The 24,519-nt window shown below is 31.5% G+C and overlaps 2 protein-coding genes across 3 annotated transcripts; both read left to right on the top strand.

Moving 5' to 3' along the window:
• Positions 1 to 4,774: 4,774 nt before the first annotated feature.
• On the top strand, positions 4,775 to 13,201 carry LOC126717179 (sugar transporter ESL1-like). Its single transcript, XM_050418595.1, has 18 exons — positions 4,775 to 4,963; positions 5,585 to 5,647; positions 7,999 to 8,088; positions 8,227 to 8,286; positions 10,123 to 10,188; positions 10,278 to 10,343; positions 10,422 to 10,497; positions 10,580 to 10,644; positions 10,885 to 10,977; positions 11,114 to 11,194; positions 11,303 to 11,387; positions 11,487 to 11,530; positions 11,611 to 11,673; positions 11,755 to 11,814; positions 11,918 to 11,971; positions 12,415 to 12,474; positions 12,597 to 12,711; positions 12,798 to 13,201. Exons 1-18 carry the CDS (start codon positions 4,814 to 4,816, stop codon positions 12,920 to 12,922), a joined length of 1,416 nt encoding a protein of 471 aa, XP_050274552.1. The 5' UTR covers positions 4,775 to 4,813; the 3' UTR covers positions 12,923 to 13,201.
• Positions 13,202 to 14,829: 1,628 nt separating this feature from the next.
• Positions 14,830 to 22,767, top strand: LOC126717180 (sugar transporter ERD6-like 5). 2 transcript variants are annotated; one of them, XM_050418597.1, is made up of 19 exons: positions 14,961 to 15,024; positions 16,279 to 16,346; positions 16,930 to 16,992; positions 18,912 to 19,001; positions 19,121 to 19,180; positions 19,640 to 19,705; positions 19,803 to 19,868; positions 19,945 to 20,020; positions 20,108 to 20,172; positions 20,395 to 20,487; positions 20,626 to 20,706; positions 20,811 to 20,895; positions 20,992 to 21,035; positions 21,118 to 21,180; positions 21,260 to 21,319; positions 21,423 to 21,476; positions 21,917 to 21,976; positions 22,094 to 22,208; positions 22,291 to 22,767. In XM_050418597.1, the coding sequence occupies exons 3-19, from the start codon at positions 16,963 to 16,965 to the stop codon at positions 22,413 to 22,415; spliced, it is 1,233 nt and encodes a 410-aa protein (XP_050274554.1). In that variant the 5' UTR covers positions 14,961 to 15,024; positions 16,279 to 16,346; positions 16,930 to 16,962; the 3' UTR covers positions 22,416 to 22,767. The 2 variants fall into 2 exon arrangements, with proteins under 2 accessions (XP_050274553.1, XP_050274554.1); XM_050418596.1 differs by lacking the exon at positions 16,279 to 16,346 and having other exon boundaries at positions 14,830 to 15,024.
• The last annotated feature ends 1,752 nt before the right edge of the window (positions 22,768 to 24,519 follow it).

Genomic DNA, 24,519 nt, shown 5'->3' with positions numbered 1-24,519 from the left:
ACTAGTCACTAACCCGTACAATGCACGGAAAAATTAAAAAAAAAAAAAAGATCATCAATAACTTTCATTTCCACCTTCATGTATGTATACTAAATTGATATTAGTTGCATTGAAAACTACAAATAAAATATAAAATAAAATACTAATTGTACAAATAAAAACCCATAAACCTTTTTCTCTTCTTTCTAAACTAAAAATAGTACCAACCCAAAATAAGTGAATCATTGATTCCATAACATCCAAATTGTGAGCAACACAAAAACGTTGAATCAAAGAACACTAAGAAAAGTGTCAAGTGGACTCTGCATTAAAATCACAATTACTTGTAATTACTTGAATAAACAATTACTTTGAATCATTACCTGAAAGAGGAGAGACATAAAAACTTGATAAGTCTCAAAAGATGAAGTTCCTCGAATATGTTTCAACATCAATGTCCAAGTTCAGCCCTATGTATAGCAAGCATTAGCAAAGTATCCACGACCTTCCTCCTTCGGAGTTCACAAAGCTACTCCAAAGAAAAATTGTTAAACAATGGTATACCACCCTACACACGTATTTACTTTCTTTAAAAATAAATAAATAATAATAATAATAATAATAATAATAATAATAATAATAATAATAAAAAAGGAGAAGAAGCATAAGACAACAAAAAGAAATAAAATCTAACTTATTAATTGAATAGTTAAGTCAATAAATTTGTTTGAATCATTAAAATTCACCTTCATATTTACCCTAGAAGACCACATGCGAAGGATCTAATAATTTCAAAGATATTTATTCACCAAAAAAAACAATAACTCAAGGAATTATAGATTGGACAGGGGAAAAAGTAGGAGACTATTATGCTACAATGAATATGAACAAAAATCATGTACCAAAAACATGCAATTATATAAAACACAACCTCCAACACATGCTTAAATATTGCAAGAGGCACATAACCCCATTTTCGTATCCTATCATCTCATGAGAAAAAGATTAACAAATGTAAATGTAACCAAGCCTAAACCAACAAATTCTAGCCCAATATTAATGATAGGCTATGAACTGAAAAACGCAAGATGAAGATAGGGTGTTTTACTTGCAAATTCTAGCTTTAGGGGCTTTGCTTGCAAATAACTTGTATGGAAAAATTGTCTCAAAGTTGTTGTAGTAAATAGAGTAAAGAGAGCAAAGGAAAGAGGGAGAATAACTTACAGAGAGAAGAAAGAAGTGGTTTAATAGAAACGTGGGGAAGGGGAAAGGGAAGGAATCTGAAACCGTGCAGTAAATGTGAAACCTTAGAACAAAAACGTGGGGAGGAAAAAAACATGGAGAAAGAAAACGTGGGGAAGGGGAAGGAAAGGGTTTTGCGTGAAAAATTTTGTAACCGTGTTTCAGAAAGGTTTCACAAAAGGTCTAAGTTGAAAAGGCTTTAGGTTTGGGCTTTATGGTGGAATTAAGTGTATAAGAAGTGGGCTTTATGGTAAAAATGGGGCTTTATGGTGGAGATTATTAGTATTTTAAAATGTATCAAAACTATTTTAAATTTATGGTGGAGATTATTAGTATTTTAAAAGGTATAATTTTTTTTTTTTAATTTGTAGGAAAAATACAAAAAAAATTGATGGAAATGACATGGCTGCTGACATAGCTCAACGTGAGCATAGCAACATTAAATACTACGTTTTAACTTTATATAGATATAGATTAATAATTTAAGACCATGCAGTATTGCATATGCAAATCAAAGTTTGGTACAAATGTGACAATAAATATGGGAGTGACCAATTGAACATCCAACGAAATCTTTCGTCTCAAACACGCCATTTATACTGATTTTCTTTGTCGCCAACTAATTTTGCTTGGATAGAACTAATGTTGACAAGATCGTTTGAAAGGTTTCACTCTGCTAGGCTAGAGTCTCCTTTCTTGGGCCTACCAGAGGGGTCGTGGACCCTTAGGGCCTACTGCTTGGCTTGAGAGAGTCAACCCTATTAACTGCCCTTAGCTTTCACTTTGTCAGTTGAGGAATTGAAAGCGAAAACTAATAAACCAACTAGAACTTCTGGCTTCGTTGGTGAAGTTAGGGAACTCACATGTACTATATAGCAACTCGGTGAGTCCATTATGCTTCTTTTTATTGTCAAAAATTCTACTACTTAAAAATTCACATGGCAAACTGTACATATAACTAATTACAGTCTACCACGTAAGATTATTATAACAAAAATTATAATATTTTATATGGAACTAGAATTACACTTTTATTTTACAACCCTACAAAATTTTATTTCGATTTCTGTAAAAAAAGATTGCAATGGGGGCAATTGGCTGTTCAACTATCAGTGAACCTGTGGTGCTTAAGGCACAAATTGGCAACAGTCCATTTGACACGTGTGGAATCATGATGTTAGGAATACCCCATGTCCTTCCTTCATTTCTCACTTTACCTCTTTTTCGTCCCCACTCTAGATTTGTTGACAAAGCGAAAAATCAATGGATAAATCCGAGGGAAAGAAAAAAAAAAAACACTGTGAGTGTTATCACTAATTCTAAAGAAAATTCTATTATTAGAATTGAAGTTTATAAAATTAATATATATATATATATATATATTTATCATTTCTTTTTTCTAATTACTACCTCCAGTAGTATTTAGAGATGTGACCCTACGTTGCTCCAATCTACTTAGACTCATCTAATTTAGAATTTCTTGCATGAATGACATTCGTGATCACTTCAAAGACCGCCTTGAAAATTCTTCTCCCTTGTTGAACTCTCAGTTGTAGTGAATATAGAGGCTTGGGGCTTCTTTTTATGTCGTACAACACAAGTTCTCCAAAAACTTAAACAACCAACTTAATGAGCCTAATGAGAATAAAGATTCTTAATTCTCGATCGATCAAGATATAGTCAAGAAATCTATCACTTCCTTTAATTTGAGATAAATCTTGGACGACTTAGTCTTGAACTTGAAATAAAACATTATAATTCAATCAAGACTTTTATTGTCATGGATTTGCCAACACTATTATACATAACATGGGCAGGGTGCAAGGGATATAATATAGCATAGGACAAAACTTATGTACAATTAATTCAATGGATATTATACCTTAAATATTTCAATTAGATTTAACCACGTGACTGCATTGACTAGCAAGCCACAAAGTAAATTTAATTAACCATGAGAGATTATAACACATATTTTGTGTTATATTAGTCAATGCAATCTAAAGAATTATACCTAAGTTTTGTCCTACAACATATAAGGATTAAGGACACTATTTAGACCAACAAAATTTGACCCAATTCCTCAACGTTTTTTTTTTTTTTTTTTTTTTCCTTGTCTTTCACACGTGCATGACTTCTCTTAGATTTCATAAAAATGGGAAATTTGAGCACATGGTACGACTTCTTTTTTTTCTTCGACTCATGCATCCCTAACCAATAGATTTCAATATCTTCTCTCAATGGTTTTGGAAGACTATCACGCATAACCCATTTCTTCTTCCAAAAGCTAACCACATTTTGTCAAGGGCCTCCAAAAGCTACCACCGCCCTCTCGTTGTCTTACCAAATGAAACGTAACAAACGTTTTCAATTTTCAACAACCCATATTGACTCGTTGTACCCCAACAGGACTACAAGGGATAGATGAGTTTATTTATTGATTTATCTTGTTTAAAAAATAAGCTATCTATGAGTATAGTTGTAAAAGAAAAAGAAAAAAAAAAGTGAGTCTTTCAAAAACTATGCCTAACCAAATAAAAATAATAATAATACGCTTAACCAAATAAACCCTCACTTTTGAAAACTTAGAAGTATATGGTATCAAATGAGATATCTAATTTTATCATATGCCAAAATGATCTAGTCTTGAAATTAAGAAAAAGAAAAAAGAGATGTGGTCTAGAAAAAAAAAAAAAAAAAAAAAAAAAAAAAAAAAAAAAAAAAAGAAGATATTATACACAAATTAGGGATAAACTATATCAAGGTAAAACATTAGTTAAAATATATCAAAACATAGGAAATCATTAAGGAGTGTGCCCATGTATGCCTTTTTTTTTTCTTCTTCTTCTTATTTGTCATTTTACTATATTTTTGAGCAACCGACTAGCCGTCGAGCAACATACACAGTCCCCTCTTTCTAATAACTAGTCAGAATAAAGTAAAAGTACTAGTGTTTTACAAAGCAATAATAGGATTCCTCTTTTTTGCTTTGAAATAGAAAATAATAATAATAATATATAAGTTTATGATTAAGATGAAAGTCAGAGTTTGGACAAATTTTAAAGTTTTTCTATTTGCTAAAAGTCAAATTTAAAAGGTTTAATTATGTAGTCACATCGTTTTTTCTTTTTTCCGTTGTGGTGTCACATCGTTTGAAATCTCAAATACTCATATTCTACCAAATTAGGAGTATACTTTATGCTAAGTAATTTTAGATGTATCATGCACAACTTTAAATTTGTGAAAACTAAAATGTTAATTTCTGTAAAATAATATCTATTAATTTAGAGATAATGTTATCCATACACGTAAATAATAGTTTCAAACAAATACACATTGTAGGATTTATTTAGCTCAATTAATAATAAAAATTTACACTAAAAGCTGATTGATATTTTAGTAATAATAAAAAGAAATTATCTTGAACAAGCGCAATAGATTATAATTTTATCAAACTTTATATCAAATGGATACACATAAAGGCACCAACTCTCTCTCTCTCTCTCATAAAAGACTTTGTCTATATATTTTGACTCATTCTCTTCTTGCACTTCCAAGAAAATTCATTCTCTTCTTGCACTTCCAAGAAAATATGGATACAGAAAACCTGGAAGATGGACTTTTAACAACAAAGCCTAGAGTGAATTGCAGGGACGTATCAGAGAGTGATTCCAAAGCCACACCTATTGTTATACTCAGCTGCATGGTCGCCTACTGTGGCTCAATAACTGTGGGGTGTTCTGTAAGTACAACTAGATTATCATGGCATTTGGAACAATGATTGATTTGTCTCATTTCATTTGGTCTTCTTATAATTAACGTTTTCTTCCCCAAAAAAAAATGAAAAAGAAACTGCCTCCTTTTTTCGTAAGTAATCAAGTTGTCTCTCATTATGTTTTAGACTTCCGACTCTATCTCTTTGTTTCATTTTTTTTTTTTTTTAGTAATATCAAATTTTAAAAAATTATTATTATTATGAATAATGTTGAATTTTTCAGTATCATTTATCCAATATAGTAAATTAAATTTTTTTTTTTCAAAAAAAGAAAAATAATGTGACCTTACCACTGTAAAAAAAAAAAAAAAAAAACTTCAATGTTTTCTTTTCTTGGTTACTTTTTTTTCATTTTATTTGTTTGTTCTCTGGTGAGTTTCCTACCAATCAAACATGTTTAAGACTATAATATAGATGCCTTTATAATATTAAAAATTAAAATAAAGTGGGATTCGATCAAAATAATAATAATATTAATAAAGTAAAAAGGGTTTTTCTAAAAATATATTTATATTTTTAGAAGCAGCTCATTCCATGGAGGAGAATGATTTCGCTGAACTTTGTCTGAAGAAGTTAATTGCTTTGCAGTCAGCATATTCATCACCAGCTGAATCTGGAATTATGGAAGACTTGGGTCTCTCTATTGCAGCTGTAAGTATCAATATAAGTTTTATTTTTTGTAATATAAACAAGTGATATATATATATATATATATAGACACACATACAAACAGGAAAAGTTGCCCATGGTCTGATATTTTGTTCATGTTATAATATTCAATACTTTTTTATTTTATTAACATTTTAACTATTCTACCATTAGATCATAAATTCTTATTCTTCTTAATACTTACACCAAATTTTGTGTTAACTAAATTTTATTTAATATTTAACCTATAAACTCACGTTTTAACAAAGTTTAACATTTATGTCAAAATATTAATTAATAACATATAATAATGGAATAAATTCCTATATTAATTATTTACAACTGTGCACTAACTATTTATTCATTTGATTCTAAAAAATAATTTATTTTTTTATTTGAATGATGGTCTAATTAAGATTATTTATTGGCACAAGATTCAAAAAAGATTCAAATCCGACTTGTATAGCTTTTGGAAACCCTAACTGTGGGCCTAATATAAGTAGAAAATGACCCAAAAAAAAGAGGGCCCATTCAAAGCAATAGTCCATATGTGGAGTCAAGGAATTTACATATGTAAATAAAGTTTTAGGTACCAACACTATGACTCATGATAAGTTATTACTTATTATTAAAATTTTAACACAATAAGGTTCTGTTTAATTGAGAAGATGAAAAAGTGGAAAAATAGAAAAGATTTAATTTTGTGTTTAGTTGGATGTGTGGAAAAGTGGAAGGATAAGAAAAAAAAATTGGTTGAGAAAAAATTGGAAAGATAGAACATAGAGTTTGTAAAATTTACTCAAATAACCCTATTAGATAAATTTAAAAAAAAAAAAAAAACATATTATTTTTTTATTAAAAAATTGTGTATTGATGGCAATTCTTCTTCTTCTTCTTCTTCTTCTTCTTTTTTAAAGTACAAGAAAGTGAGGGAAAAAACAAACAAACAAATGAGGAAAAATAAAAGGATAAAAAAAATATAAATAAATAAACCCAAAACATATATTGAAAAAAGGAAAAAAAAAAAAAAAAAAAGGAAAGAGAAGAGAAGAAAAAAATGAAACGGAAAAAAGCATGGGGACGAAATAAAAGCAGACGAAGAAAAAAAGAAGAAGAAATCAAAACAGACAAGGCAATGTGGGGACAAATTTGTCGAAAATGATAGTCTCTCATTTTATCTCCATTTTGGGGAAATTATTTGTTGGTGGGTCTGGAGAGAAAACTCTTAGGCCCCACCAGTTTTCTCTCCTAACCAAATACAAAAAATTATCATTTTTTCTCCACTTTTCTTTCTACTTTTTTTCATATTTCCTAAAATCCACTCAACCAAATGTATAAAGAAAAAGATTATAAGGGTGGAAAAAGATTTCCTCTAATTGAATCCTTCAATTCTCTCCCACTTTTAACTGGATGACAGGTGTTATTTATTTAATTTTAAAATGTCACATTAAATAAAAATTGGATGAAATTAGAGGATTCAATATTGAGAGAGGATCTCATCCTAAAGGGCATATTGTCACATCCTATAGCAATGTTGTCATCTAGCATTCGAAATGCAATACTAAAGATGTTGTACCCATTAGAATTTGAGATCCGAAAATTGTACTAGGTGCAATTGAATCTAATAACATAAGAAAAAAGTTAACGGTATTGCACCAAGTCTCAATCCATGTCGATTATATGAGAAATGAAGATTTAAGGCATGTGGCTAAAGAAATGTTATAAGGAGTTTTATTTTTTGTCAACCTAGTTCCAACAATACACTTTTTGAAATATGTGTTTAATATGATTAGTTTTTATAACCATGTACGAGTGTGTGTATATATGTGTCTATATATATATTTGTGACTTGACTTTTAGACAATTTCATTTTACTTTCAAAGGTCAACCTTTCTAAAGAAATATTTCCAACTCCATATCCTTGTTTAGAACTATTAGCTTAAATAGGCCACATTTAAAAATAAAAAAATAAAAAATAAAATAAAAACAAAATCTAGGACCACAACTTTTTCACAACTATGACGTGATACATTATAAGTGGTAGACAAAAAATAGTAAGTCTATATAAAAGTGATATACAATCACTAACAATTGACAAAAAAAAGCTGTAGATCTAGAATTGTTGCACTAAAAATCCCTCAGGGAAGGGTTTTGAAGTCAATGGGCTGCCTATATGGGCCCATGTTTGGGCTTACCTAAAAGTCCCAACTGCCAGAGCACAAGTATGTCATCTATCTTGTTTTAATTTACAACTTGTAATCTTGATTTTTCCAATGTACTGTAATATTTATTTCACATTTTTCTGTGTTTTCATTCAATTACATTCTTGCCTTCACTCCAAACTCACTGTGCAGTATTCAGTTTTCGGTGCAATGGCAACGGCAGGAGGAATAGCAGGTTCATTTGTTAATGGAAAATTAGCTGATGTTATTGGAAGGAGGGGTGTAAGATTCTTTGGTCACCCCTTTTTATATATACATGTGTGTGTGTATCTTTAAGCAGTCAGACTGCTTTTCATAACAAAAAAGATTTACTGCTTTCTCAAAATTTTCATGAATCTTACTCTTGATGTTGTAATGCAGACATTATGGATCTCTGAGATATTCAGCATTGCAGGGTGGCTTGCTATAGCATTCGCAAAGGTGTGTCTTACTCCTTTTCTTCCCCTCAAAGATGTTGCATGCACGTCTTGAATTTATGAAAATAAATTTGAATAAGATGAGGTCCAACTTTTTTTTTTTCGGGTTAAAAATATATATTAATTGTAGATAGATATTTTGAAGGAAGAAACTAAAAAAGTGGGTTTCCTCTAATAGGTTTGTCCGGTTGTCCCACATTAGAATTTTACAGTGTTTATGGCAGGTATATAAAGTAACACAAACTTAAACAAATCAAATAATTGAGGGAATCTATGAACATATGTCTCTAGAACACATCATGCAATGCGTGAAAATTTTGTAATTTAAATAGTGTATGTGCTTTTTAAAAATATTTTCTATTTTTATAAGTTTTATTTAATGGAACATATAATGTATTTTGCTTTTTTTTTTTTAAATACATAATTATAATCTTTTTTTATATAAATGGAGAAGATGTTATCAAAAAGAACATTTTTTAAATATACTATAATTGTTTAACTAATTTGAACACATCCAAGAATATTAAAAATAAAATTTACACCCTCATTTTATGGAACACATGTAAAATATTACATTAAGTTTTAATTATTATATAAGTTTAGAATTGTATAGCTTTATTTTTCTTTTCAAGTATTGAAACCTTTATTTTAAGATAATCTTTCAAATATTTATCATTTTTATTGCTTTTTATGGCTCATATCTTAATTTAAATGACTATTTTGTTTGTATTTTTTACCCAAAAAAAATAGAGAGTATAGTCCAAAAAGGATAAAATTTCATATTTTTCAACTCAAAAATTAAGGAGCAAAAAGAATTTTGAGCCCAAACTGAAAAGGCAACCTACCAAAAAAAAAAAAAAAAAAAACTACGTTAATGTCCAATTAGTTCAAAAATAGACTGAATGGACGATAGTGGATCAAATGGACCAAAACGGACCTAAGTAGACCAAATAGACCGATATGAACCAATTAGACCGAAATGCTTCACTTATGTGGCTTAAAAGGAGCATAGCAACAATAAATAATAGACTTAGATTTACATAGATATAGATACTTAATATTACAATCTAAGTGGGGGATTGGTAAAAAAATATTTTGTAGATTGTGGTATGGAAGGAAATGGTTTTGTGCATTTGGGCTTGTCCTACATTGAAAGTTTACAAAGCTTTTGGTGGGTATATATAGCAACACAAAAATCTACAAATAAAATAATTGACAGAGCTAGGCTCTAGAACATGCACGTGTGACTTGTGGCACACTTGGCATGTGCAAGTACGGCATGTTATTTAAAATAATTAATTTTTAAAAGATAACCCTTTTATGAAAGGCTATGAATTATTCCAAAAATTCAAGTTCAGAAAATTATTCAATTCAAATAAAGAGTTTGCTTCCCTTGGAAATAAATGTTCAATCTTCTCCTTCTTTCCTTCCCTTCAATAATGATGTATGTCTTCAATTTATGAAAACAACTCTACCTCTAATGTCTATTTGGTTGAGTTACATGGCCATTATCTAATTTGTTCTCAAAATATGAAATGGGAATCATTGTAGTAACAATAACATTTATAATAACCTTACATAGAAGTTTCTGCCAACATTTAAATCAAAATGGTTGTATACCTTGGATATTTACAAAGATCCATATCATGGAAAGATCTTTTAAAATCATTATGGAGCAAGTCAGTTGGATCTTTTGTTTCCCCCTTTTTCTTTTCACCCCTCAATAGTAAATCTGCCTATAGAAGCAGTCTACCAATCACCTCTCCTAGACCCCAAAAAAGTGAGAATTTTGTGCACTGAGTACGATCTCATTAATAAACCAATTGAATGCATCTTATAGAATGCTTGGTGGCTGGACCTTGGAAGACTGTCTCTGGGAATTGGCAATGGGCTTCTTTGCTTTGCGGTAATTATAATAAGTTCTTCATTCATTAGCTATCTGTGAAACTCATAATAGTGGTAGTAATAATACTCAAATTCTTGTTTTCAAGACAGGTTCCCGTATACATAGCAGAAATAACCCCTAAGAACTTGAGGGGAGGTTTTTCTAATGCTAGTCAGGTATAGTAACACTTTAGGTGTTTAGATTGAATGGCTAAACTCATTTTTTATGGAGATGTAATTTCATCGAGTGTACAGTTGATGGCATGTTGCGGCCTTTCTCTGATGTTTCTCATTGGAAATGTCATTACTTGGCGCATCTTGGCCTTAATTGGTAATTATTTTAAGCTTTTCATTATCTTAATGAATTAAACTTCTGTGTCAATTTCATTTGTTTTGATCTGAAATTTTTTCAGGAACTATTCCATGTATACTAGAACTTCTAGGCTTGTTGTTGATTCCAGAATCTCCAAGATGGCTAGTGAGTCCAATTCAAAGATCCTAGTTAAGATGTTATGTTTGTGATGTGCCATTGTATAAAAGGGAAAGATTAACTGTTCTATTTTTACTTTCATGGCTGTTAAAATGGATGCTTGAGAATATCTCAAAACTTTCGTAGTTTATGTTAAGTATGTAACATATATAGATAGCCTTAGCATACACAATAAAGGAAAAGTGAGCATCCATTCGAATGTTCAAATGATAATACAATTGCCTGCAGGCTAAAATAGGTAAAGATAAAGAGTTTGAAACTTCTCTACAATACCTTAGGGGAAGGAATGCTGATATTTCTCAAGAAGCAGCTGAGATCAGAGTAAATTCTAACTTCTTATTCTTCTGAAAGAACTGCTAATTCACAACCTCAAGTATAACATAAATCTTTGGTTTTTTATGTTTTAATACTTTGAGGTACGCAATTAGAAATGAGATGTGATACTTTGGTTTTGCAGGAGTATACAGAAGCCTTCAAACAGCATTCAAAAGCAAGATTTATGGACTTGTTCCAAAGAAGATATGCTCATTCACTTATTGTAAGCTTAACTAGACTGAAAACCTGTAAACAAATTTAGCTGTTGCACCTTTTCCTTTTCGAAGCTTCTCTAAATTCTCTACTATAATGAATTAAATTTGTTAACAAGGTTGGAGTTGGGCTGATGGTACTGGTACAATTTGGAGGGAACAATGTCATTGTTTCTTATTCAAGCTCTATATTCAACAAAGCTGGTAATTAAATTAAGGGATTTTAGAATTGCTTCCGTATGTAGTTGATGATAACATAAAAGACATGCAGAAAGGGTGATATGGATCACTGGCTTATGACAGGTTTTTCAACTAGTATTGGGACTATATCAGTTGCTATCATCCAGGTTCTTGACACTTATAACTGCAGAATGAATCAAGACTTTTGGTTGTTACATTTTTAAGAAGTGTAAATGTTTGTTTGTAGATTCCAGCCACTGTTGCAAGTGTACTCTTAACGGATAAATTAGGAAGACGACCACTTTTATTGGTAAGGATGGCAAAGGATATATTTTTAAGACAATAATTTACACCATCAATTAATTGTTAATGAAGTCAAGATTTCTTATAGGCATCTGCTACTGGAATGTGCTTCAGTTGCTTCCTTTTAGGCTTGTCATTCTTGTTTCAGGTTTCTCCCAAATCCAAATTTTCAATATCCTTAATTTTCAACTCTTTTCTATTGCTGTTAGTAAAAGAATCATCCTTGAAAAAAGTATGTTTGTTATGAGCAGAACCTGCACCAGTGGAAGGAGCTCACTCCCATTTTGGCGTATATTGGCATAGTGGTAACACAATTTCTGTGTCTCAGATTTTGTATCATTTCCTTACATTCTTAAAATTCCACTTAAAATATGGAAATCTCTAGGGGTTTAAGTTTCCTGTGTTCTTATTTTCAACGCTTATGGCCTAAATATTAGTACCTTACAAGACATCCGGCAGTCTTCTTAGACTCAAAACCCTTTTATTGACTTTGTCTATGGCCAAAATCACTGGCATAGCTTCAATTTCTTGTGCCTTTGGGGTATGCCTATGGCTGTAATCATTGGCATGCCAAAGTATGCAATTTCCTGTGCCTCTTTTCCTTTATATCATAACTTGATTCTTAAAAGAAGAAAGGACCTTAATACTTGCTGTTCATTAAAAATTCCCACTAATTTTGTGCCTTAGGAAGTAGTAGTTCAAATTAAGTGACTAATATGTTTACTATTTAACACCACACCACACTCAGGGGTATTCTGTAGCTTACTCAATAGGCATGGGCGGAATACCATGGCTCATTGCCTCAGAGGTATGTAGCTTTTCTTGTTAGTAACAGTAAGAGAGTCTTTTAATGAAATTCTAATGTCAGTTTTCATAACAAGAAGGTTTTTACATTTTAAATTAGATTGAAGGATCAGATTTGTGTGACAGGTATTTCCCATTAACGTAAAGGGTTCAGCTATAAGCCTAGTGTCTTTAGCAAACTGGTCATGTTCTTGGATTGTAACATACAGTTTCAATTTTATGATGGAATGGAGCTCAGCAGGTAACTCTTTCTTGTATTCTTTGTGCCCCATTCTCTTCTTTTTGCTTATGCTTAAAAAAATAATTTTGGCCTATATACTATTTCAGGAACTTTTTTCATATACATGGGCGTTTGCGGTTCAGCTGTTTTATTTGTTGCAAAGATAGTTCCAGAAACAAAGGGGCGAGTGCTAGAAGAAATACAAGTTTCAGTTACCCATTCTCTACAATAAGATGGACTTTCTGTATAAGGTGTCTAGAATTTCTGTTTACTCAAGAGGATTGATGAGCTCTGCTTATATACTGGAGTTGGAGGTGTATTCAGCCTATATGGCTTAGTTATAGAAGGTTTTGGGGTCAAGGGGCCCCTAGCTAATGAGGAACAAAGTCCCCTTTTGGCATTCAGACAACTCAAGTCCACTTGCTTTGATAGCATGATAAATTACTAATTATTCCAAAAGTTTAATCTATTAAGAAATGATAAATTTAATCAATTAATTAATATTTTAACATGTGTATTTCCAAACTATGTATTTGTTATGTTCTCTCATTTGTGGACATATTTCTTTGTTTTTTATTCAGTTTACCATTCTCTTTTTCAAATATGTGTGATTGCAGCAGTTGGAATCCTACTTGGGAGACTTTTTTAGGTAATGAAAGTCTTGAGTTAATCAATGAGGAGAAAGGTACAAGAAAAGAGCACTTGTAACTTGCAATTGTGTGCATGCATCCCTATTTTGTTACTTGTAAAAGTATGATATGGCATATTGGTCCCAGAGGCCATAAAAGAGGGCTTGTACACTAAATTCTTATTGAATTTATTTTGTTTTGATTTTGTTAGACCCACCTACTGCATTCATTCCATGAATTTTCGGTGTAGGCAAGATTTGAAACTCAGATTTCTTGTTCGATAATAAAATTTTTTACTAATTGAGCTTATTAGAACCCCCAACCTCTTTGTGAAACTTCAAACTCTAGTGACTCCATGGCATGAGGCAAGACAATAAAGAGTGTGTTCTGCTATGGAATGGACCTGACCACGTTCTCTCAAGACTCGATAGTCCCCAATAGCTACCACAGCCCTCTCTTGTTGTCTTACCAAATGAAATGTAGCACGTTCTCCAACAATCCTTTTTCGGTGGTTGGCCCAGCGGAAGGTCAACACGACAAAGGGGTAGATGAAAATCTCTATCACCCAATGATTTTGGATTATCATTATAAATTGATTTTCCTGATGATTAAGCGTGTGTTTAGATGAATTTAATTTCATTGATTTTTTTTAAAAATATAATATAAAAGGCATAGGTTATATATATATATATATATATATATATATTTTAGGCTCAATATTACAAGTTGTACTTAAAAGAAGTAAGGTTTTAAAATATAATAATACCTAAGCACATATTTTCAACTTTACTTTTCATCTAGGACTTTAATTCACATGTCTACACCCGATATAAACTTGCAAGTATATAGTATCAAATGAAATATAATTTTATCAGGCCAAAATGAGATCTAATTTTTGCTTTAAAAAAGACAAATAATTTCCTGATTAAGATGTAATTTCAACAAAATAAAAAACTTTATACTGCTACATGATTTTAAATCCCAATATTCCATTAAATAAAGATTTATTATAATTTTAATTATTGATTTTAAATGTATCTGCATTAGCATGGTCGATAACAATTTGTTACTTTAAAGAGACTCCAATTAATACTTTAATATAACAAAGGAATACTACTTCACACAAATTTTTTTTTTTTTCCTATATTGGATTTCAATAAGTTTTGACTTAAATATAGGAGAATTTTAGCCCAGCACTATATCGGTGCTCTATTCGTTTGGATGAATAGCCTACTGAGATGCTTTGCACATTCAATGCACTTATATTTATATGCATGTTTCTAACAATATCGTTGTATCGTACTTGTACAATTTAAAATTTGTGAAAATTAACTTTTCCCCAGTAAAATAATATCTGCCAATTTCACAAGTGAACTAAATAGAGTGGATTTTATCTGCATATCTAGTAGCCTCACACTGATCCCCATGTATGTTCACACTTTGAAGTCACCAAACCCCCCCAAAGCATGAGGCACCTACTTTTTCTTGCTTTATATAAACAATTCTACGATCTATATCAATCCTTTATCCTTCCACTCATTCTTAGCCACATACTTCCAAAGATAATATGGAAACAGAAAGCCTGGAAGACGGACTTTTAGCAGCAAAGTCTAGTGTAGAACTACCGAGTGATTCCAAAGCAACACCTACTGTTGTGCTCAGCTCCATGGTCGCCTTATGTGGTTCACTTACAATCGGGTGTTCTGTAAGTACCACTAATTTCCATGGCTTTACTATAAAAATAAATAAATAAATAAATAAAATCATTTAAATTTTATGTGCATAGTATTAGCATATGACCATTAAATGGAATTAAGATAGAGGGGTCAATTTGGACAATTCTTAAACCTCTATCGTCATAAGATAAAATTGAAGTACAAAAGATCACTTTTCAATCGACCCAAACTCCAAGGGTCCTTTTTGCACATTATGACTCCTCCTAAAATTCCTAATATTTAGGAGGAGTCAGGGAAGTGCCCCCCTGACTCCTCCTAAAATATTCCATATATACTACTATTAGGAATTTTTTTTTAAATACTTTACCCTCCTTGATGCAGAAATTAAACACAAATTAGAAAAAAAGCTTCCTGGTCTTGCTGAAATAAAGGGAAAATGACAAGCTTACCTAATGCCCAATAAGTCAATGACACCATGTAAGGAAAAAAAAAAAAAAAAAAAGAGGGAAAAAGTTTTCTGACACAAGCAAAAATAAATGGAAGAATTTCCCTTAGGCACAATAACACACACCACACCAAGAGCTTTGACTTGTCAAGCTATTAGCTTTTAATTATCATGCACTTAAGCTTAGCATAATAATAATAATCATGTATTTTAGTGTCTTTCTTATGAAATTTCAATTGATAGTCCTATATTTTAGACAATTTTTTTTTTTTTGTCATCAATTTCTTGACATTTCAATTTTAAATTGTGGGTTTATGTTATGAACAAAAATTTAAATTATTTTGAAAAATAAATAGAAAGTTGAATTTTACCTATAGTTTCAAAAACAATCAAGAAAAGATAGTGAGACGTAAATATAACTTTGCAAGTAAATTGCTATACTTTTTATATTTTCAAATTAATTTATTTCCACAATTTATTTTATAGTATTAACTTAAATGTCTAACTATAGTTTACGTTTAATTAGTTTTTGTATGACACTTATAGTTGTTATTGCTTTTTTTTTTTTTTTTTTTTGTTAATATAAATTTTTTTTTCTAGTTTATTTTTTTATTTAATATTGTCTTAAAAACTCCCCCCGAATTGAAATCCTGGCTCCGCCACTACCTCTCATTATGGTTCAATATTTGGTATATTATGATTTGCTATTGTTTAACATGGATTCATTAATTTCACACTTCTAATTAAATATTATAAATATAATAGTGTATCAACTGTCACATCACCTCCCCCATTTCTCTTCCAGTCTTGACTTCCACCTCCCCCATTTCTCTTTCAGTCTTGACTTCTCTGAGTTTAAGATCGGTTCAATGCTACCTCTACTCGATAGGCCAATGACATTGGAAGGTTAGGCAAAGTGGTTGAAGCTAGCTAAAGCATTATTTGCACACTAATTTGCCTCATGAAAACAATGCTTCATCTTCACTTGTGGGATTTGATTGAGAAGACTCTTGCAATCCATGATAAGAGCTAAATATTGTAAATTGCTACTATAAGTTTTAGCAACCAAATCAAAAATTACTGTTGCATCAATATCAATTTCAACTATCAATAAATTGAAACTAATTCACATTAATAAGCCATCCCTTGGAGCTCTATATTGACACTAGAAGTTACCCCTATAAATCCGGTAAATTCCTTCATCCATAAGCCTCTGTGGTCACAGATCACTCCTCCTTTCGCTAATCCAAGATTGCCCTAAGAGGAGCCATCCGTGCTGAGTTTGTGCCAGCCTGCATTTGGTTTATTACATTTGACTTTAGATACATGCCTCCTCATGGTTTTGTTTTTTATTTCATTTGTTTGTTCTTTAATGCACTCCCCCACCAATTAAAAATGTTAGAGACTATAAATTCCTTTATAATAAAATAAAGTGAAAGAGGAATAAGCCAAGCTTTGCCTGAACAAGTGTATTATAATTGCTTTGCAGTCAGGATTTTCATCCCCAGCTGAATCTGGAATTATGGAAGAATTGGATCTCTCTGTTGCAGCTGTAAGTACCTAAAAGTTCTTTGTTAATAAATAAATTAGTACTAAAACTTGTTCATCCCTTTATCACCTAAGTCAAGGTCTCAGTGCTTTTTCAACAAAATGTATATTCAATTTATCTATAATATACTAAGATAATTACTTTAAGTTAGAGTTAAAAAGATATTTATGTGCAGGTACAGATATAATGTGAAGAGTACACAACTACACATACATATATGCAAAAAAAATTAAAAATTAAAAAAAAAGAAGATAAAAGAATAAATAGACAATATTTGCAATACATATTCATTACGATATGGTTATATATATATATATATATATAGATTAGGTTTAAAATAATTGTTTTTTTTCATCAAAAATTGTTTTTAGTATAAATAAATGAATTTTGGTAGATAAAAACCAAAGATATGTAGTAGACTATAAAGTAAGCATGGAAGTATGTGGAAAAATTATACATGGATTTTGAAGTTAAAATAATAAAAATTTAAGAATACAAATTTTTTTTTTCATAATAGGTTGAGGTAACATGTTGTGATAGCATGATAGGTGTTTATAAAAGTGATACTAATGATATGGTCATGAAAAAAATATAAACGTAAATAGAAACCCCCTGCTCGCAGTTGCTCTGCCTTTTAAACCATCAAATTCTAAAACATGGACGGGTCCAATTGTTATATAAATCCATTTGGAAGATTTGGGTCTTGATCCAATTAACATTTTTTGGGTCAAGATCCAATTATAGGATTCAAACCCAACTTATTTTTAGGAACTTCTCCTATACCCCTCTTACGTATAGCCCAACAAGAGCTGAGGAAAGGTCCAATAAAGAAATGGACCCAACCCAACCAAATACCAAAGCAACAGTCCCATGTAATAAAGTTCTGAGTTCTGACACTATGAATTATGATAAGAACTTATCTAAAAACTTTAAACTTACAAAGATTATGGATTTAATCATTTATATTCTTTCCTCAAAAAAAAAAAAAAATATATCATTTATATTCTTATACTGTAATACGGAAGAGTAAAAAATATTAAAGAACATTGCAACGTACTATAGCAATGGTATTTCCCATGACGATGCATTTCTTGAGAGCGTTGTTATTCTTGTCCTTTGGGAAAACAAAATTCTCAATTAGAAAAATAATAAAGAAAATGATTTTAAATAAAAAGTATTAATTGACTAATTAAATACCGGGGCCTAAAATAAAAACATAATTGATGGCTAATAACAACTAACACTAAAGTCTTATAGTTCAACAGGTACTCTTGGTGTCTTTAACAAATCATTTAAGGTTGAATTTCGACACTCCCAACTATCAATGTATTGAGGGGAAAAAAAAAGTAACATTAAAACAAAATAAATGATTATAATGTTCTCCTCATCTTGTCTCACCAAGTCACCATGATGTTCTTCAAATTAACCATTTATCAGTTCCTGTTCCATATCCATCGTGTCGAGACCCCCAATGGATCAGTTCTTCTCCCTAGTTGCCTAGGGAGAGTGCAAGCTTGTAGAAACCGAGAGTACGACCAAACTCCTACAGAAAAGAGAAATTACTAGCAATTTTATTATTACTGGTACACGCATATGTTCATGAATTTTTTTTTTTTTTTTTTTTTTGAGAATCATATGTTCTTGAACTATTTGTGATAATGTTTATCAAATTTTACACGTTTGTTTAGTTGTACAGTTAATTTCAATCTAGTGAAAAATGGCATTTATATTTTTAGTTATTTTATTGAACTTAATTTTTGTATCATGTTTCTCAAGTTTTACATGCTTGGTTTGTTGAACAATTAACTTCAATGTAGTGAAAAGTGGCATTTGTAATTTTAATGTATAACTTTGTTATCTTGATTTTTCCAATCAGCTCTCTTATTTATTTCCCTGCCTTTTTTACCAACCTCACTGTGCAGTATTCAGTTTTCGGTTCAATATTGACAGCAGGAGGAATAGTAGGTGCACTTGTTAATGGAAAATTAGCAGATGTTATTGGTAGAAGAGGTGTAAGATTCTTTGGTCACCCTTTTTAATATCTTTTAAGTAGCCATACTGCTTTTCATAACCAAAAAGCATTATCACTTTATCAAATACTCATGACTGTTTTCTTGATATTGTAATGCAGACATTGTGGTTCTCTGAGATATTTAGTATTGCAGGGTGGCTTGCTATAGCATTTGCAAAGGTTTATCTTCTCCTTCTTTCCTTCCCTTCAATATTGCTGCATGTCTTCAATATGTGAAAAAAACTTTACCTCTAATGTCTATTTGGTCGAGTTATATGGCCATTGTCTAATTTGTACTCAATATGACTAAATATGAAATTGGAATCATTTTAGTATCAATAACATTGATAATAACCTTACATTGAAGTTTCTGCCAACATTTAAATCAAAATGGTTGTATACCTTGGATATTTACAAAGGGCCATGTCATGGAAAATCTTTTAAAATCACTATGGAGCAAGTCAGTTGGATCTTTTCTTTTCACACCTCAATAGTAAATCTGCCTCTTAAAATAAAAATGATAAAAAAAAAAAGGGTTGAAGCTGTCTATATCAATCACCTCTCCTAGACTCCACAAAAGTGGTAGCTTTGTGCATTGAGTAAGATCTTTATAGTAAACCAGTTGAATGCTTCTTATAGAATGCTTGGTGGCTAGACCTTGGAAGACTGTCACTGGGATTTGGCAATGGGCTTATTGGCTACGTGGTAATTGTTATAAGATATTCCTTCACAACTAATTTAGCTATATGTGAAACACATAATAGTGATAGTAACGTTACTCAGATTCTTGTTTCCAAGACAGGTTCCCATATATATTGCAGAAATAACCCCTAAGAACTTTCGAGGAGGATTTACGTCTGCTAATCAGGTGGAGTAACTCTTGTACTTATGGTGTTTGGATTGAAGGGCAAACTCATTACTTATGGAGGTATATTTCATTACAGCTGATGATATGTTGCGGCATTTCACTGATGTATTTCATTGGAAATGTCACTACTTGGCGCATTTTAGCCTTAATTGGTAACTTGTTTTAAGCTTTTCATCATCATAGTTATTTATATAAATAAATTTTCTCTGTGTTAAATTTTTTTTATCTAAAATTTCCAGGTGCCATTCCATGTGTACTCGAACTTATAGGCTTATTCTTGATTCCAGAATCTCCTAGATGGCTGGTGAGTCCAATTTGAAGATTCTGTTTAAGATGTAATGTTTGTGATGCACCATTGTATAATAAGGGAAAGATTAATTGTTCTATTTTTACATATGCGGCCTTTAAAATGGATGCTTCGAACAAGAACATCTTAAAACTTTTGTATCTTTTTGTAAGTTAGCAACACTTTTAGATAGTCTTAGCATACACAGTAAAGGAAAAGTGAGCATCTAATTGTATGCAGGCTAAAATCGGTAAAGAGAAAGAGTTTGAAAGTTCCCTACAACGCCTTAGAGGCAGGAATGCTGATATATCTGAAGAAGCAGCTGACATCAGAGTAAATTCTAACTTCATATTCATCAGAAAGAACAGTTATTTCACAACCTCAGCCAGAAAATAAATCTTTAGTTTCTTATGTTTTCTAATATTTTTAGGTACTAAATAAGATATGATATATGATCCTTCCATTTTGCAGGATTATACAGAAGCCTTCAAACAACATTCAAATTCTAGATTTCTGGACTTGTTCCAGAGCAGATACGTTCATTCACTTATCGTGAGCCTAACCAGAAATGAAAAAAATATAGCTTTTCTAGTTGTAGCACCTTTTCCTTTAAAAACTCGTTTAATCTCTCTACTATACCAATTAAAATGGTTTAGGTTGGAGCTGGGCTGATGTTACTCGTACAGTTTGGAGGGAACAATGCCATTGCTGCTTATTCAAGCTCTATATTCAATGAAGCTGGTAATTAAATCAAGGGATTTCAGAATTGCTTCCATAGTTAATAATAACATAAAAAAAATTGCAGAAAGGGTGATATGGATCACTGGCTTATGACAGGTTTTTCAACTAGTATTGGGACTATATCAATGGCTATCATCCAGGTACTTGACACTTAATAACTGCAGAATGAATCAACTCTCTTGGTTGATGCATTTTTAAAGAAGTGTATATGTTTGTTTGTAGATCCCAGCAACTGTTGCAAGTGTACTCTTAACAGATAAATTAGGAAGACGACCACTTTTATTGGTAAGGATGGCAAAGGATATATTTTAAAGTAAAACTTACTTCATCAATTAATTGTAAATGAAGTCACAATTTCTTGTAGATATCTGCTGCTGGAATGTGCTTGAGTTGCTTCCTTATAGGCTTCTCATTCTGGTTTCAGGTTTCTCCCAAATCCAATATTAGATATCCTCATTTTTCTTTTTCTTTTTTTCTTTTTTTGGTAAAAAGATCATCCTTCAAAATGGTAAGTTTGTTATGAGCAGGACCTCCACCAGTGGAAGGAGCTCACTCCCATTTTGGTTTATATTGGCATAATGGTAACACAATTTCTGTGTCTCAGCTTTTGTATATTTTCCTTATATGCTTAAAATGACATTTAAAATATGGCAATCTAAAGAAGTTTAAGTTACCTATGTTCTTATTTTCAACACTTAGGCCTAAAGATTTTACATCCTTCAGTCTTCTAAGAGTTGAAGCCCTTTTATTGACTTTGCCTGTGGCCAAAATCTCTGGCATAGTAAATATTCAATATCTCATGCTTTTTGAATGTGTATAGCTATAATCATTGGCATGTCAAAGTATGCTATATCTTCTACTTTGTTTCCATGGTACCATAACTTGATTCTCGAAAGGAGAAAGGACCTTAACATCTGCTAATCATTAAATATTTACACTAATTTTGTGCCAAGATGTTTGGAATTAGTTGATCAAATTAAGTGACTAATATGTTTACTACTTGATACCACACCACACTCAGGGATATTCTGTAGCTTACTCAATAGGGATGGCTGGAATACCATGGGTCATTGTCTCAGAGGTATGTAATTTTTCTTGTTAGTAACAACAAGAGTCTTTTAATGAAAATTTTAACTCAGTTTGCATGACAAGAAGTTTACATTTTAACTTAGATTGAAGGATCAGATTTGTGTTACAGGTATTTCCCATTCATGTTAAGGGTTCAGCTGGAAGCCTAGTGTCTTTAGTAAACTGGTCATGTTCTTGGATTATAACATACAGTTTCAATTTTATGATGGAATGGAGCTCAGCAGGTAACTTTCCCAGGCATTGTTTGTGCCCTGTTCTCTTCTTCTTGCTTATACTTAAAAGAATGTTTGGCCCATACAATTTCAGGAACATTTTTCATATACATGGGCATTTGCGGTTCAGCTGTTTTATTTGTTGCAAAGTTAGTACCAGAAACAAAGGGGCGAGTGCTAGAAGAAATACAAGCATCAATTACCCATTCCCTCCAATAAGATGACTTTCCATTCTGTATATCAAGGAAACAAGTACATTTATCATAAAATGTTGGAAGGTGTCCTTTATTTTCTGTATATATACTTGGAGTTGGAGGTCTGTTGAGCCTATATGGACTTTGTTATACTAGAGGTTTGGGGTCTAGGGTAATGTGGTACAATGAGATAGAATGCAATAGAAACAAAGAAACCAAGGACCTCTAATGAGGAACAAAGTTCCCTTTTGGCATTTGTACAAATTAGGATCACCTACTTTGATAGCATTATAATTACTAATTTATCTAAAAGTTTAAGTTATTAGAAAATGAAAAATTTAATCATTTAATTAATAATCTAGCAGTCATATTTCCGACCTATGTGATATTCTTCTGATCCTCTAGGTGTGTGTTTGTTGTTTATTCATCTTCAATATTTTGTTTAAGTTACTAACTTAAACAAAAACAATCTTTGAGTAACATTTCTTGTTTCCTTTATACATGCAAGGATCATATATATATATATATATATATATAAAAAAGAGAGAGAATGACTGTTATCGTCAAGACTAGCCTCAGGTAGATCACCAAAATGTTGAATTTCTTGGTGATGGAATGCCTCTTGATGTATAGTGTGATCCGAAGTGGATTGAATGGAACGAAGTGGACCAAAATAGATGTAATGGACCAAACTTGACCTGATAGACCAAATTTGACCAAAATTATCCAAATTTTGCTACACTTCAGATTTGGATTGAAATGCTACGCTGATATAACTCAGTAAGAGCGTAGCAATAATAAATGTTATAATTCAACTTTTAGATACCGCAAAGTGTGTAATATTGCCTACTTAATTTACATCCTAATAATTCTGCCATGACAAGGTTTTGTGTGCAAAGAGAGGAAGAAGTGAAGCAACTATCCATTTTACTAACTGAACTTCTTTGTCAATCATGGAACAGTTGGACACGCTACTTCAAAGTTTGGGCTTCACACACAAAAAATCAGACTCTCAAGTCAGATGGTCTGTGCTTAATACTTTTGTAGGAGCTTGCTTAGCATTATAGAAGATTCCATAGACGTTTCAGAAATCTAATTGACTGGAGCCCCACTAACATCTAATTGCCGTAACAATAAAACTTTAAACTGATTTTAAGAGAATAACTTGAAAATTATATATTTTTTTATTTACCCAAATCCATTCCGTAAACAACACTAACCAATTCCTGATGAATATTAATTAGGTGATTGGAAAATTTTAATTACTTTAATTTTCATTATTTTGTGGTATTAGTTCCTAAAGAAATTATACTTATTGTATTACTTAATTACACTGTTATTCTTGTAACAACCCAAGCTAAGAAAAAGCTATATTGTTATTCTTGTAATGACTTAAGGAAAAGCGCTATCTACATTTACGCTATACCTCAAAAGAACTAGTCACAATTGAGGTTTCTTGTAATTGTTAATAAAGCCCAAATCTACGCAGTAAATACCCGATGTGGAACTCATCACACACCCACACATATCACATAATCAATTAAATTAGGGCATCACAATATATGATCTACATAAACTCCATATTTGTATTTCTCATTGCAGCCCTTTAATGATGATGCAATTAAAATCATGGAGAATATATTCAATAAGAAATATAAACGAAACGAAACAAGAAACACCGTAGAATTTCTCCAAAAGGAATTTACAAAAATATTCACATCTTTCATATACATACAAGAAACATGTTTTTCCACCATGTGGTATAGACAAATCCTAATGGCTTCTTAGGCATAAAAGAATGAATAATAGAGTAGACTAAACCCTTCTGTGACGCACCATCCGATCCATGTTATCGTCAGTCGTAGCCGTAAGAGGAGCACATCTTTTCATCCCAACCCGAACAACCTCCTTCGGCTTCTGATCATCACTTTGGGCAGTAGCAACAGCAGCAATAGAGGTCTCAGTCGTCGTCTCTGGTTTTTCAATATTCTTTTGCTTTGGTTGACGTAGACCAACACAAACGTCATAGTCTTCTCTATGCTGCTCGTTACCCATGACCGCCCACGCCTTGTCCATGAGCCTGAGAGCCTCATGCGCCATTGGAGAGGAAAACTTGTTGGGATGCACCC

The sequence above is a fragment of the Quercus robur genome, chromosome 3 (assembly GCF_932294415.1).
Source record: "Quercus robur chromosome 3, dhQueRobu3.1, whole genome shotgun sequence".
Lineage (NCBI taxonomy): Eukaryota > Viridiplantae > Streptophyta > Magnoliopsida > Fagales > Fagaceae > Quercus > Quercus robur.
The sequence above is the reverse complement of the archived record's forward strand: the minus strand, read 5'-3'. Positions and strand labels throughout refer to the sequence as shown.

Coding starts and splice junctions, on each gene's coding strand:
- LOC126717179 (XM_050418595.1), top strand. CDS start 4,814: ATGGATACAGAAAACCTGGAAGATGGACTTTTAACAACAAAGCCTAGA. Junction 11,531..11,610: donor TATCAGTTGCTATCATCCAG/GTTCTTGACACT, acceptor GTTTGTTTGTAG/ATTCCAGCCACTGTTGCAAG. Junction 11,972..12,414: donor TGGCGTATATTGGCATAGTG/GTAACACAATTT, acceptor CACCACACTCAG/GGGTATTCTGTAGCTTACTC.
- LOC126717180 (XM_050418596.1), top strand. CDS start 14,887: ATGGAAACAGAAAGCCTGGAAGACGGACTTTTAGCAGCAAAGTCTAGT. Junction 20,021..20,107: donor GCGCATTTTAGCCTTAATTG/GTAACTTGTTTT, acceptor TAAAATTTCCAG/GTGCCATTCCATGTGTACTC. Junction 22,209..22,290: donor GATGGAATGGAGCTCAGCAG/GTAACTTTCCCA, acceptor ATACAATTTCAG/GAACATTTTTCATATACATG.